Source organism: Chrysochloris asiatica, unplaced genomic scaffold, assembly GCF_000296735.1.
Source record: "Chrysochloris asiatica unplaced genomic scaffold, ChrAsi1.0 scaffold00061, whole genome shotgun sequence".
Classification (NCBI taxonomy): domain Eukaryota; kingdom Metazoa; phylum Chordata; class Mammalia; order Afrosoricida; family Chrysochloridae; genus Chrysochloris; species Chrysochloris asiatica.
In genome coordinates this window covers 3,135,775-3,149,887 of record NW_006408579.1, presented here as the reverse complement: position 1 = coordinate 3,149,887, position 14,113 = coordinate 3,135,775, and the positions used below count along the sequence as shown (strand labels likewise).

At 38.3% G+C, this 14,113-nt stretch overlaps 1 protein-coding gene across 1 annotated transcript in view; it reads right to left on the bottom strand.

The window, feature by feature from the left end:
* Window positions 1-14,113, bottom strand: part of TMEM39A (transmembrane protein 39A) — a 54,216-nt gene that overhangs the window by 17,308 nt on the left and 22,795 nt on the right. The window contains exons 2-3 of the mRNA XM_006864155.1: window positions 12,504-12,726; window positions 8,208-8,291 (exon numbers count right to left, since the gene is read on the bottom strand). Coding sequence (XP_006864217.1) covers window positions 8,208-8,291; window positions 12,504-12,726 — 307 coding nt within the window. The remainder of the gene's footprint in view (window positions 1-8,207; window positions 8,292-12,503; window positions 12,727-14,113) is intronic.

Genomic DNA, 14,113 nt, shown 5'->3' with positions numbered 1-14,113 from the left:
TAGCTATTTAATCATTCAAAGAAGCAGTTGAATGCTTCTTGCATAATGAATTACTTCAGTCACTAATTGTGGTGAAGGCTAAAGCTGTTCTCAGTCATAGCAGGACAAATAATTCCCTATCACTCCTTATACCAATGCACCTCAAGAGCCAAAATCTAGGGAAGGAATTTAAGCCAGTGAAGTTATTCCACTGGCTCCACTCTCAAAAGTTCAGGGTTAGAAGTAAAAAGGCTGCATTTGTTCAGTGCTATCAGAGAAGTAGAGCTTGAATGTGTTTATCCATCTATCTTATTTCAAAGCCCCAGCTCTTACCCATTGTGCTATAAGTGAGAGACAGTATAGCAAGCCCTAGGGACACAGTGATGACTCAGACAAGTAAGATCTCTGTCTTTCAAGCTGTCCAACCATGACAACCAAAACGAAACTTAAACTTGGACAACAAATTATTTTTATAATTGTTATGAAAAGTACTCCAGAAGAATAGGTTGCTGTGGAAAGCAAATAATAAGAAACTGTAACTAAGGAAATAACATTTAAACTGAGACCTAAAGGATAACCAAGAGTTCTTTATGTGAAGAGTACAAAAATACCCACACACATTAGATGGCTGAGGTTAAGGTATTTAAGTGAAAAGTTCCAGATAGAACACTGTATACAGAAAATATCCCAAATAAATAAAATAAATATACATAATCTTTATATAGACGACAAAATTAGAAGGAAATATACCAATAGTAACTAGATGAGTAAACTTTAATTTTCTCTTTTTACTTCTGTGTTTTAAAAAAAAATTGATGTCAATAGAATGGACTTTTAAAGGAAAATTGATTTTATAAAGAGAGCTGCTTTCGGTTGGTTAAAGATTAGTTATTTTTGGCCTTGTGGAAGATGTACAGAAGTTGAGTTGACCTAGAGGTGAATAAGGAGTCTATCTAGATAAAGACAGATTCCTCTGTTAATAATATTTAGCTTTCTGAATTACCTCCAGCCTCACCCATAAAAAAGACTGGTCTTTCTCAGGTAGAGATTCTTTCTGTGATATAACCAAAAATGGGAAGGCAAACATTTTAACAGAAGGGAGGGTGATTTATGATGAAACCTTAGTCATTGAATTTACATAGTTTAGGAAAAGCATCACCACACAAGTCGTATTTATAATTTTTGAGTAAGTAACACAGCTCAAAAAACAAAAACAGTGTTTGTAGTGAAAAGTTTCACTCTTGCTAGACCTGTATCCCAGTTATCAACTTGACAATCCATTGTTAGTTGGTATGCTCTTCTAAAGATAATTAGTACATAAACAAATATATTTTATTTCCTCAACTGCCTTATTTAAACACTGCATCTTGCATTTTTCACTTAATATCTTAAAGGTCAACACGCAGACATTTCTCTTACCTCCTTAATAAATACATGGTATTCCATAATAAAAGGAGCTCTGGTAGCGTAGTGGTTATGAATCGGGCTGCGAACCTCATAGTCAGCAGTTCGAAACTACCAGCTGTTCTGCGGGAGAAAGATGAGGCTTTCTGCTCCCATAAAGATTTACAACCTCGGAAACCCTGTACAGGGTTGTTATGAGTCGGAACCAACTCCACGGCACACAACAACAACATTCCATAAGAAACACAGAACAAATATTTAAACATTAATCTTACTGTTGGACATTAAGCTACAAAATTAAGTCTTTGATTAAAAGTCTATTGAACCCTCATATCAAACCAGGGAAGGACATAACAGAGAAAGAAAATTATAGACTCAATATTCCTCAGGAACACAGATGCAAAAATTCTCAACAAAATCCTAGCCATCAGAATCCAGCACCACATCAAAAAAATAATACGTGACAAGCAAGTGGGACTCATATTAGGGAGGCAAGGATCGTTCAACATTAGAAAACTGATCAACGTAATCCAACATATAAATAAGAAAAAAGAAAAGAACCACATGATCATATCGATTGATGCAGAAAAGGCATTTGACAAAATCCAACATCCATTCCTGATAAAAACACTCAACAAAGTAGAAATTGAAGGGAAATTCCTCAACACAATTAAGAGCATATATACAAAAGCAACAGCCTACATTACTCTCAATGGAGAGAAACTGAAAGCCTTAGTTCTGTGAACAGGAACCAGACAAGGAAGCCCTTTGACACCACTCCTACTCAATATTATGCCGGAAGTCTTAGCAAGAGCTACACAGCAAGACAGGGAAATTAAAGGCATCCATATTGACAAAGAGGAAGTAAAACTCTATTTGCGGAAGATATGATCCTTTACATAAAAAAACCCAAAGACTCAGTAAAAAAGCTACTAGACCTCATTGGAAGATTCAGCAAAGTGACAGGGTTTAAGATCAACATACAAAAATCAGTTTGATTCCTCTATAGTTACAATGGCATCACTGAAAAGAACATTAGGAAAACAATACCATTTACAATAGCCACCCAAAGAAAGAAATATCTAGCCACCCAAAGAAAAAAAAAAACTACAAGAAACTAAGAGACCTGCAAAAATGGAAGAATATACCATGCTCCTGGATAGGAAGGCTTAACATTGTGAACATGTCAAAACTGTCTAAAGCAATTTATACATATAAGGCATATAATCTTTGCAGTCTGGATTTACACAATCCAGATTCCAACGACATTCTTCAAAGAGTTGGAAAAAATTATTACAAACTTCAAACAGAAATCAAAGAGCCCTAGGATAAGCAAAGAACTCCTTAAGAAGAAGAATAAGGTTGGAAACCTCTCAATCCCTGATTTCAAAATTTATTACACGGTCTACAGTGGTCAAAACAGCTTGGTACTGGTACAATGAAAGATATATTGATCAATGGAACAGAATACAGAATCCAGAAATTAATCCATCCACATACAGCCAACTGATTTTTGATAAAGAGCTTAAATATATCTCATGGGGAGGTGATAGTCTCTTCAACAGATGGTGCTGGCAGAACTGGAAAACGATATGCAAAAGACTGAAATAAGACTTTTACCTCATGCATTATATAAAACCAAATTCAGCATGGATTAAAGACCTAAATGTGAATCCCAGAATTATAAAGGCCATCAATGAAAAAACAGGGACGAATATGAGGGCTCTAATTCCGGGCATACACAGACTACCAAACATTTTCAAAACTACACAAAAAAGATGATTGGGACATACTAAAAATTTAAAACTTATGTGTATCAAAAGAATTCACCAGAAGAGTAAAAAGGGAATCCACAAAATGGGAAAAAATATTTTGCAATGACACATTAGACAAGGAAATCATTTCTAAAATATACAGGAACCTACAATACTTCTATAAGAAAATGACAAATAACCCAACAAAAAAATGGGCACAGGACATAAACAGACACTTCACCAAGGAGGAGATCCGGGCAGCCAACAAATGTATGAAGAAATGTTCACAATCACTAGCTGTTGTTATTGTTGTTCGGTGCCATCGAGTTGGTACCAACTCATAATGACCTTATGTACAGCAGAATGAAACAAGCCCAATCCTGGACCAACCTCAAGTGTTGCCATGCTTGAGTCCATCAATGCTGCCACTTGGCCTATCCATCTCGTTGGGGGTCTTCCACTTTTTCTCTGACCCTCTACCTTACCAAACATGATATCCTTCTCCAGCGAATGGTCCCTCCTGAAAATATGTCCAAAGTATGAGAGACGACGTTTGGCCATCTTGGCCTCTAAGGAGCACTCTGGCTACACTTCTTCCAAAACAAATTTATTGGTTCTTTTGGCAGCCCATGGCACTTTCAATATTCTCCTCCAACACCATAACTCAAAAGCATCAATTCTTCTACGGTCTTCCTTATTCACTGTCCAGCTTTCACATGCATATGAGGTTATTGAAAACACCATGGCTTGGGTCAGGCGCACCTTAGTCCTCAAGCTGACATCTTTGCTCTTCAACACTTTTAAAAGATCTTGTACAGCAGATTTACCTAATGCAATATGTAATTTGATTTCTTGACTGCTGCTTCCCTGAGTGTTGATAGTTGATCCAAGAAGAATGAAGTCCTTGACAACTTCAGTCTTTTCTCCATTGATAAGAATGTTGTTTATTGGTCCAGTGGTGAGGATTTTTGTTTTCTTTACATTGAGAGGTAATTCATACCAAAGGCTGTGCTCTTTGATCTTCATCAGTAAATGTTTTAAGTCCTCTTCACTTTCAGCAAGCAAAGCTGTATCGTCTGCATATCGCAGGTTGTTAATGAGTCTTCCTCCAATCCTGATGCCACGTTTTTCTTCATAAAACCCAGCTTCTTGGATTATTTGCTCAGCATACAGGCTGAATAAGTATGGTGAAAGAATACAACCTTGTCACACACCTTTCTTAATTTTAAAACATTGTGTTCCCATGTTCTGTTCTAACAACTTCGTCTTGGTCCAGGTACAGATTCCTCACGAGCACAATTAAGTGTTCCAGAATAATCATACTTCACAATGTTGAATGTTCATAGAAGTACTATTTACAATAGCAAAAAGATAGAGACAGCCTAAGTGCCATCAATTGAAGAATGGATTAACAAACTGTGGTAATACACACAACAGATTATTATGCTACCTTGAAGAACAACAAGGAATGTTGTTACCACCACATAACATGGATGAACCTTGAGGACATTATGTTGAATGGAATTAGTCAGTCACAAAAGGAGAAATACTTCATAGAACCACTACTGTAAAAGACTAAGAAAAAGAACCCACACTAAAAGGAGGGTGAAAAAGAACTCTTTGCTGGTTACAGGGATGTGGGGAGTGGGGTGACAGGTGGGAGGGGAAGGTGGGAGAACAGGGTAGGGAATAGACACAGGATAGTTTGGGTGCTGGGGGGGGATGATAAACAAGAAGTGGGAGGGGAATGGAAGAATAAGGCAGATGGGAGAACAGTTAGGAAGGTTTGCATGGGCTAACTGGAACAGAGGTAAACAATGATGTATGCATAACCTTGGAACAACACGGCTCTGGGATACAGGGATTGAGGCATAGTTTGAATGAGTAAAAGGGTGAAATAATGTTAAGATGCTTGGCTGTCTTTTGAATCTTTGTTTCCCTTGGATACCAATGTAAAGTATACACTTGAAAGGGAGAGAAAGGGATGGCTAGAATTATCACCATAGACAGCTTGTAAGTCTGTCTTCTGCCTATAACTGATTGGAATACCTAAAATGGGGCTACAACGTGCCCAATGAAGAAGGCTTCATGCCTCTGCATTGCTTAAGACCATAGGTGGACTCCTGAACCCCATCCAGAATCTTCTGAGGTAGGAAATTTCCCTGGAAAAGATAAGCAGACAAGCCTGGAGCAGCTAGAAGAACAGAAGATACTTCTTGAAAGAAAAGTCAACAGGAAAAATACAAAACAATAACGGCAGTCCGACTGACTACTACAAGAACAAGTAAGTTGCTCACCCAGGAGATATCAAGGCAAGTGGTTGGGTCCCCTCAGGGAAAACTCCCTTCCAAGACTTAGACTCAAGGGGAATACTCGAGCAGACATGCGCTCTCTGACTGGTGACCACGTTGGTCTCCGATAAGGGGAAGTAAGGGAAAAACAGCAATGAAGCTGTAAGCTAAGTCCTACCACCTTCAATAGACTCCTGTGAACCCAGGTGGAGACCCGGTTGGTCAGCAGTGTGGCAAGACCTGGGGGCTCCTGGGTCCAGAGTCAGTGACATAGCCACAGAGGACTAGAGTGTAGAGTGAAGTATCCAACTTACAAGAATTGAGGGCATATGCACAAGAACACCCACACTTGCAGATAATATGCACAAGCATCCAACTTATAAGAATTGAGGGTTTATGCACAAGAACAAGAACACCCACACTTGACCTGGCTTCAATGACTGGATGATCAGAACTCAATTAGAAGAATAAAGAAGAGGAAAAAAAAGAGTAATCTGATACAATCTGATGATCTTCCCTCAAAAGAGGGAACAAATCTTTACAGTGAGGATCTTTCTCACCCCCTCAGTACACAGGGTAGACATGGATGGGCAATTTGGACACCGGCTATGCAAAATGGGTTGGGGGGGGGGGCTGCTACAAAGGCAAGAAGTGACTGACTTACAAGCTTTCAAAAGGGAGCCTAGATCCAGAGGGCGCGGAGGAAGGTAGAATCTCCACTGAATAGTATCCAATCTGTCTGGGCGGGACTGATGAAAGGAGATGGGGATAGGACGATTGTGGTACAATAGTGAATAATTGCTATCAGGACTGACTGTGAGGGTTGGAAATTTAAAGGTAGATGATTTGTAGCAAAAGGAAGGGAGTAATTGACTTTGCAGTTTAGGAGCGGCAGTCCCTGGGACCATCAAGGGAGAAGAACGGAGTACGGGACCCTACCCAGAGAAACAGTGATGGTAGAGATACAATGATGTGGAGAGATGGAGTGGCTGGTGACTCTAGAACCAGAGAGGGAGAGGGGCTGTGTGCTCATGACCAAGGGACAGGCTTGCAGGGTATACCCTATGGTTGGCTGAGGATGCAAGGAGGGGATTATAACCATGGCAATGTAAGGATACCCACGATAGGATGAATGTAAAGCTAATGTTCTCCCATGTAAACTATCACATAATTCACAATAAAACATTTCAAAAAAAAAGTCTATTGAAACGTAGCTTAAATAGTCTATTCTTAGTAAGAATTACTAGTTGCTGTCAAGTCAATTCCAATGACATGTGTAGAACATAGAAGAACTGCTCCATGTGACTTTCTTGACTGTAACTTCTTTTAAAGAATCAGATCACTAGGCCTTTTTCTGAAATGGGCTTGAATTGCCAATCTTTAGGTTAGGAGTTGAGCACAAACTTCTCCACCTAGGAACTTTCAACAAGAATTACAGACTTTTTAAGAAAACAGTAAGTATGTTCTCCAACTAAGGCCATGTAAAAGTTACTAACCTGTTGCTAGGGCACTAAGAAGGAATACAGTGCATTTCAAGGTAGATCCTTTTAATTAAAGGTAAAACTCCAGTTAACAAGAGTTTTACATACTAATTTGGCATGCACAAGTACCGTTTCTAAGTAAATAAAGGGATAAAACAAAATTAATCCATGTCTATTTTACCAGATGCAAACAAAATGTCACTGAGCTTCTCTAAGAAAGAACTGTTTCTATTCTATTCAAAAGTAAGCATCTATTTTCAGCACTTAAATACAAAGCCTGAGAGATGGTTATAGACAGCCTTTCCCACTGTGGTAAAAAAAAAAACAAAAAACAGACAATTCAACTACCAGTGTTTTCAGCTAACTTCAAATTGCTTCCAGATCATGGTTGACTATCTCCAAGTACTCTGTGTTCACAGAAATAAGGTTCTTGAAAATTACAGCTTACACACACTAAGACTTGCCGTGTATGTTTTGAAAGAAAAAGCTGATTCGCACCTACCTACCATTATAGGTACTTATTTTAAACAAAAAAATATTTATTTACTTCACAATGAATTTTAAGCCCCAATATTAAAATTTCTAGCCACTTTAGCTAAGTTAACATTTCTGTTTGTTCCTATTTTTATAATTATTTTTAGGGTCCAAGATAATACACTTTTAAAAAGCACATTTTCCTCCCTTATTGGGGTTTATAAATATATTTTAAAAATTATACCAATGGCCAATTCTATCATCAATTTTAATTTAAAAAAGATTCCAATTCTTTCATCCGCTGTCTACTATACTTAAGATTCCACTCTTCAATGAAACCCATGTAAAATTTGATGTTGCTTATAAAATGCCACGTTTTCACAAATTCGAATAAATGTTTGTGACACTGAACTCGACAAAAGTATGTAAATAATTTCTAGTAAGTATTGTCTGATATTGAATGTTTTAGATGCAATTGTAGTATGTACAAATAATTCTTCATATTAATGATTACCTGAAATTCACCATATTTTTACTGTATTTATTACAATTTAAAAGATTATACTGAGGAACTTGGAAGCTGGAAATAAGTTTTTACCCAACAAATGAAATCTCGAACTGTTCTCTCAAGTTATTTCACACTTGAATTTTAAATATATTGCATGAAAACCTTTTTAAAAGCACCAATTCAACTCACATGGGAGAGTAAAAATATTTATTTATAATTATTTTCAAATTGCACATGAACAGTTCAACCTGAACCCATTCTAGTAGTTAACACTAACCATTAAGTGATAGGTAGAATAAAGTGACTGAGTTGTTACCTCTGAGATGAGAGCCCATACAAGCCTCCTCGCAAGCATCACTGTGATGAATGCTGCCAGGTGATAATCAATGAGATGAAAATTCTGGAAAAGACAAACAAAAAACTGCATCAGGAAGAAATACGAGGTGTGTCCAGCTGGTACTGCTACATGAATAGAGGTTTATCCCTCAAAAGATCTTTTTCACATCACCTTACACTTACAACAATCTATAGGACAGAAGAAAACTGCTCCACAATGCTTCTGGACACTTGGAGAGATCTTGAAGAAAGCCCCTACCTGTTACTTCTCTTTTTCTGGCAAATTGCTCTAACTTTCCATTAAGCTATTTTTAACTATTTGGAATGTATTCCTCTTTTTAAAAAATAAATGGTATTACTAATTAACAAGTAATAATTTTCAGAATTATGACAAGACTAAATTGATCTAAACTGACATTTACACTGAATATCAAATTTAACAGACCAGTCTTAAGAAGTTACTGTTGTTGGTTACAGTTATCTAACTGGGTATTTGTAAAACTAAACTCTGTACTAGCTGACACATTAATTGCATTCCATTAGCCTTTTCCCTAACTTGACTTCGGAATATGTCTTATAGTTGATCTTTTCTTCTATAAATTGACAGCATTATCTGGATGTTGTCTAGGGTTCCTTCTAGTTCTAAGTTTGTATATTCAGCTGAGATAATAAAATGGAAAGCTTTATAGCAATATCATCTCATGAACCAACAAAATGGAGATGTATTGGCTGAATTTCTCAATTAATTCATTATAAATATTTAATAATCCTGGAGGCAACAACTGTAGCAAAAGCTTCCTGATTACAGAAACTACACTTGGCACCCTTTGCTTCAAGACAACAGTTGTAGGTGATTTTTGGAGAAACCCTGCTCAGAAATGGTCGACTTGAAGAAGAGGTGACTCATCTGAAAGTTCAGCAAATGAGAAGATTCCAGGGCATTGTCAAACAAAGAGTAAATTTTATAATGAACTAGACAACACATAGTTGTGGAGTACAAACAGGATTAATATAGGAAAAGAAGGCATAGTGAATAGGCATGGATTGTGGGGTCACTTTGTCACTGTGTGATACTGAGTCAATTTCATAACTTCTAGGCCCCACATTCTTCTTTTATTAAATGGGAGTCAGATAGCAGCACCTATCTGCTTTTTAAAAACTAATAAATAATGTGAAGAGATGGAGCAGTTGGGGACTCTAGACCCAGAGAAGGAGAGGGGCTGTGTGCTGATGACCGGGAGGGACGGGGGTGGGCATGGGGCAGCCTTGTAGGATGTACCTTTTGGTTGGTTGATGATGCATGGAGGGGACTGTAACCATGGCAATGCAATTATATACGATAGGATAAGATGAATGTAAAACTAATGTTCTCCCATGTAAACTATTATATTATTCACAATAAAACATTTAAAAAAAAGAAGAAGAAATGAGATAACACTTGTAAAGAATATACTAAATATTTTACTAAGTGCTGGTCACTGTTAGCATGAAGATGGTAAGGAATTTACTTAGAGAGGACATATCTGGAAGAAGTAAACAACAACAAAAAATTCATACTAAATATTAAAATCCTTAAATACAGACACTGAAATTTTCTTTAAGAAGGTAAATGTTCAATATAGAAAGAATATTCTTAATGTTTCATTCCAGGCACAATCTAGTAGTGATACAAACATTTTAAATAGCCCCTTCAGCCCTGAGGTCAGAACTAGATGGTATCTGGCTACCACAACTGACCATCCTAAGCAAGGCCACAACAGATGGACCCTGATAGAAAGGGAGAAAAACATAAAACAAAACCCAAAACTCCTAACGAACAAACAAAAACAGAATAACTAGACTGGTTGAGATGGGAGGGCTCCCCAAGACTACTGCCCCGAGATCATCTTCAAACTCTGAACTGAAACTAACCACTAAAGGCCACATTATAGGTAAATAATAAACTGGCTCAACAAATAATGAGTATCATCTGTAAGAACTTTGCTCCTTTAAGAAGCACCTGTATGAGGCCAAACAATGAACAATTACATTAAAACAAAGATGAGAATGTTAAGGCGGCACCAAAAATAAAATGAAAAAATATATATATTTTTTTAAATAATAATTTTTTATATTTCTTTCCCATACCATAATGAGAATTTTGGTCCACATTCCCTTTCCGTGTTCACCAAGTCAAAATTTCCCAGTTTTTTTTCTAAGTCCTAGCACATTCATAAAACTGTTGTGGTCTGAGTTCCATCAAGTTGATTCCGACACAGAGCTACCCTGTATAGAGTTTCTGAGGAGCAAATGGTGGGTTTAAACCTCCAACCTTGTGGTTCAAAGTGACCTTGCAGTCCAATGCATTATCCTAAAGCACCAGTCACACCAGGACATAACACTACAGAGGGACAACAGTATTCTTTCTCCTAGAGCGTATTTCTATCACCATCTATATTTGCCATTTCCAACTGCGTACTAGCCTTTGTTGTTGTTGATAAGTGCCATCGAGTCGGTTCTGACCTATAGCAACCCTGTGTAGGGTTTCCAAGGAGCAGCTGGTGAGCTTGAACTGCCAACATGGCAGTTCAAACGGCTTTGCAGTCTGGCGCATTAATCCACAGTGCCACACCAGGACTCCTTACCTACTATTTTCCATTCCCATCTATGGAGCACCTTCTTTCCATCAAGATTATAACTGTCCTCTTAAATAACTAGAAAGAAGGTGGAAGAAATCTACAATAAAATTTAAGTACAGTAGAGACAGCAAGTTGCTGACTCAAATATAGAGGAGGGGGAATAGAACCCCAGTTTTATTTAGGGTAATAGTGCACTCAGTTAATGAACTACATTTTCCAGCTTGTAGCTAGGAGAGGCTACCGGGCTAAGTTCTGGCCATTGAGATTTAAGTGAAAGTATCTGGTGCACAAAACCTTTTTAAAGTGTCAAAGAGCAAAGATGTCAGTTTGAAGACTAAGATGCACCTGACGCAAGTCAAGATATTTTCAATAACCTCATATGTATGTGAAAGCTGGACAGTGAATAAGGAAGGCCAAAGAAAAATTGTGCATTTGAATTACGGTATTGGAGGAGAATACTGAAAGTACCATGGGCTGCCAAAAGAACAAACCAATCTATGTTGGAAGAAGTGCAGCCAGAGTGCTCCTTAGAGGCCAGGATGGCCAGATTTTGTCTCTCATACTTCAGACATATTGTCAGAAGGGACCAATCACTGGAAAAGGATGTCATATTTGGTAAGGTGGAGGGTCAGAAAAAAAGAGGAAGACCCCCAGCGAGATGGATTGGCACAGTGGCAGCATCAGTGGGCTCAAACATAGCAATGATTGTGAGGTTGGCACAGGACCGGGCAGTATTGTGTTCGGTTGTGCATAGGGTCAGTATGAGTCAGTAATGACTCAATGGTGGCTAACAACAACATTACACAGGATTTTCAAATATACTTCCTATACAAAGCTGACTCAGATGAAAATGAGTGCTCTTTGGATCCTTCAATTTTCCCTACTAGAGCTTGGACAGCCATTTTTGTCAATGAGACAGTCATGAAAATGGAAATCACACAGTGGGATGGTGAGTGAGGCAGAGAAGCCTGGGTCTCTAAAAATGGGCTTGCCAACATATACCTCCAGACTTTTTTATATGAGAAATAAATTTCTCTATTTAAGTTTAAAACAGGAAATCTAATCCTGACTGACATTAACAAAACCTTTTCATTTAAAAAATGACACAGTATTTAGATTCCTCCCTTGAGGCAGAAATGTCCAACTCTTCCCTAAAGTCTGTATTCTCTTTTTCCTGCTGGACACTCAGCTTAACTATGTTTCCCAGACTTCTTTGCAATGAGGAGTGGACCCGTGTAGAAGTGATGTGAGTCTGGCCCTTAAGAAACTCTTGCTTATAGTCTTTCATGCACTTTCCCTTTTCTGACAGATATGAACCTCAATTACTGTGCAGGCCACAGCTTATAAGATGACAGAATCTCTATCATCCTGGGTCCCTGAGTAACCTCATGAAAAAAAAAAAAATGCTACTCCTCCCAACAGGACAACTCATACTGTTTTATATATATGTATATATAAACACCACACAGGGCTCGAAATGCCTTAATATTCTTACGGAGGCAGGTATTTTTAACAGTCATGTCATGACATTTTATCTCTGAAAGTAAACTATTATTTAGTACGAAAACATTTTACCCAAAATAATTTATAAACATGGGCTTTCTAACTAGCTTCTAGACCATATAGCGTGAAGAACTTAAAGGTCTACTGTAACTTACCAGTGAAGTACAAGAAGCAGGGTGGTTGTAAGGATACCACCACACCGTTTTATAGATGTTGATATACTGAATGAACAGGGCGACCAGCAAGTAGATGAAAAACAGAAATTCAAAGAGCAAGCTCCCATCCACAGGCAAATCAGGAATTTGGCAATGACGAACAGGACCTGGGGTGATTAAGGCTGTGATAGGTGGGACCGGAAGGCCAACAGTACTACCATTCCTGAAAAGAGAAAACTATGGTTAACTCAAATGATGATACCTTTTTGTACCCCAGAGCATAAAGTGCCCTGCTTCTTGTGCCACCTACCCCATAACTGTCAGTCTCCCCCTCCCCTAAGACTCCAATCTGGGATCTTCTTCTTTTTTCCCCACTATGCATTCTCTCAGTGATCATCTATGGCTGTGGGTTCTATCTCCAACTTACTAATGATGACAATTTTTCTCCATACTAAACACTGCTGAGTTCTAGACAGTTGTCAGTTGCCAACTGGACATTTCCTGGGTTCGCCTTCCTATAGTCTGATCCTAGTTTATGTGCACCTTGTTAAGCTACACAAATCAGACACCTGGGACTCATATTACAACTTTCTTTATGCTTCCTTATATCTAATCTCTCTCTAAATCTTACAGATAATACTTTAAAACTTCCTCCAAACTATCTCTTCCTCTGTAAACCCACTGCTTTAAGCATTCACCATTTTTACCTAAATTACTACAGAAAGCCCCTTAATTTCAACTCCACTCTCACCAAAGCCTCCAACCTGCCTTCAGTGATTTTTCTAAAATACAGATTTACAATGTTACTAGCGCTAGTAGCATACTAGTTATGAATCGGGTTGTGAACCGTAAGGTCAGCTACTCCACAGGAGAAAGATGAGCTTTCTGCTCCCGTAAAAATTTACAGCCTAGGAATCCCTGTTCAGAGTCGCTATGGGTCGGAACCAACTCGATGGCACTTAACAACAACAACATCCTGCCTAAAACCCTTCAGTGGTTCTCTATTGCTAACAGGATGATATCCAATTTTTTTTTTTTTAATTATGCCCTTTAAGGGACTTCTGTAATAAACTAGCCTCATTTCTTATCATACTTCCATACATGCCCTATGCAAGATCCATGCAATTTGCTGTCTGTGAATAGACCTGTTTTTGTGTGTGTGCACATAATTCTCTTTCCCTAACCACAGTCCAGGTACTACAGTCAAGATGGCAGATCAGGTAGACATGCAGTGAGGAGCTCCATCAATAACACCACGGAATACCGGGCCAAGAAGGCTCAGGGGATGGTGCTGGAACTCTGAAACACATATAAAGGTATGTTTGGAGGATTGGAGAGCTTACAGCTGGGGGAATTTGTAGGAGAATCCAGAAATCCATTGTTCAAGACGCTCTGCTGTTCCCGGAGCCGCCATCTTGGGAGAGAACATCTTGATTGTATCAAGACTGATATCGAAATTTAAAGTGACAGTTTCAACACGAAAACAAATGGCCACCACTCATCTGTCTGTCGTGCTGTGGTGGCTTGAGTTGCTGTGATTTCAGGACTATGCCACAGGTATTTTAAATAACCAGGAGAGTCACCCATGGTGGACAGGTTTCAGATGAGCT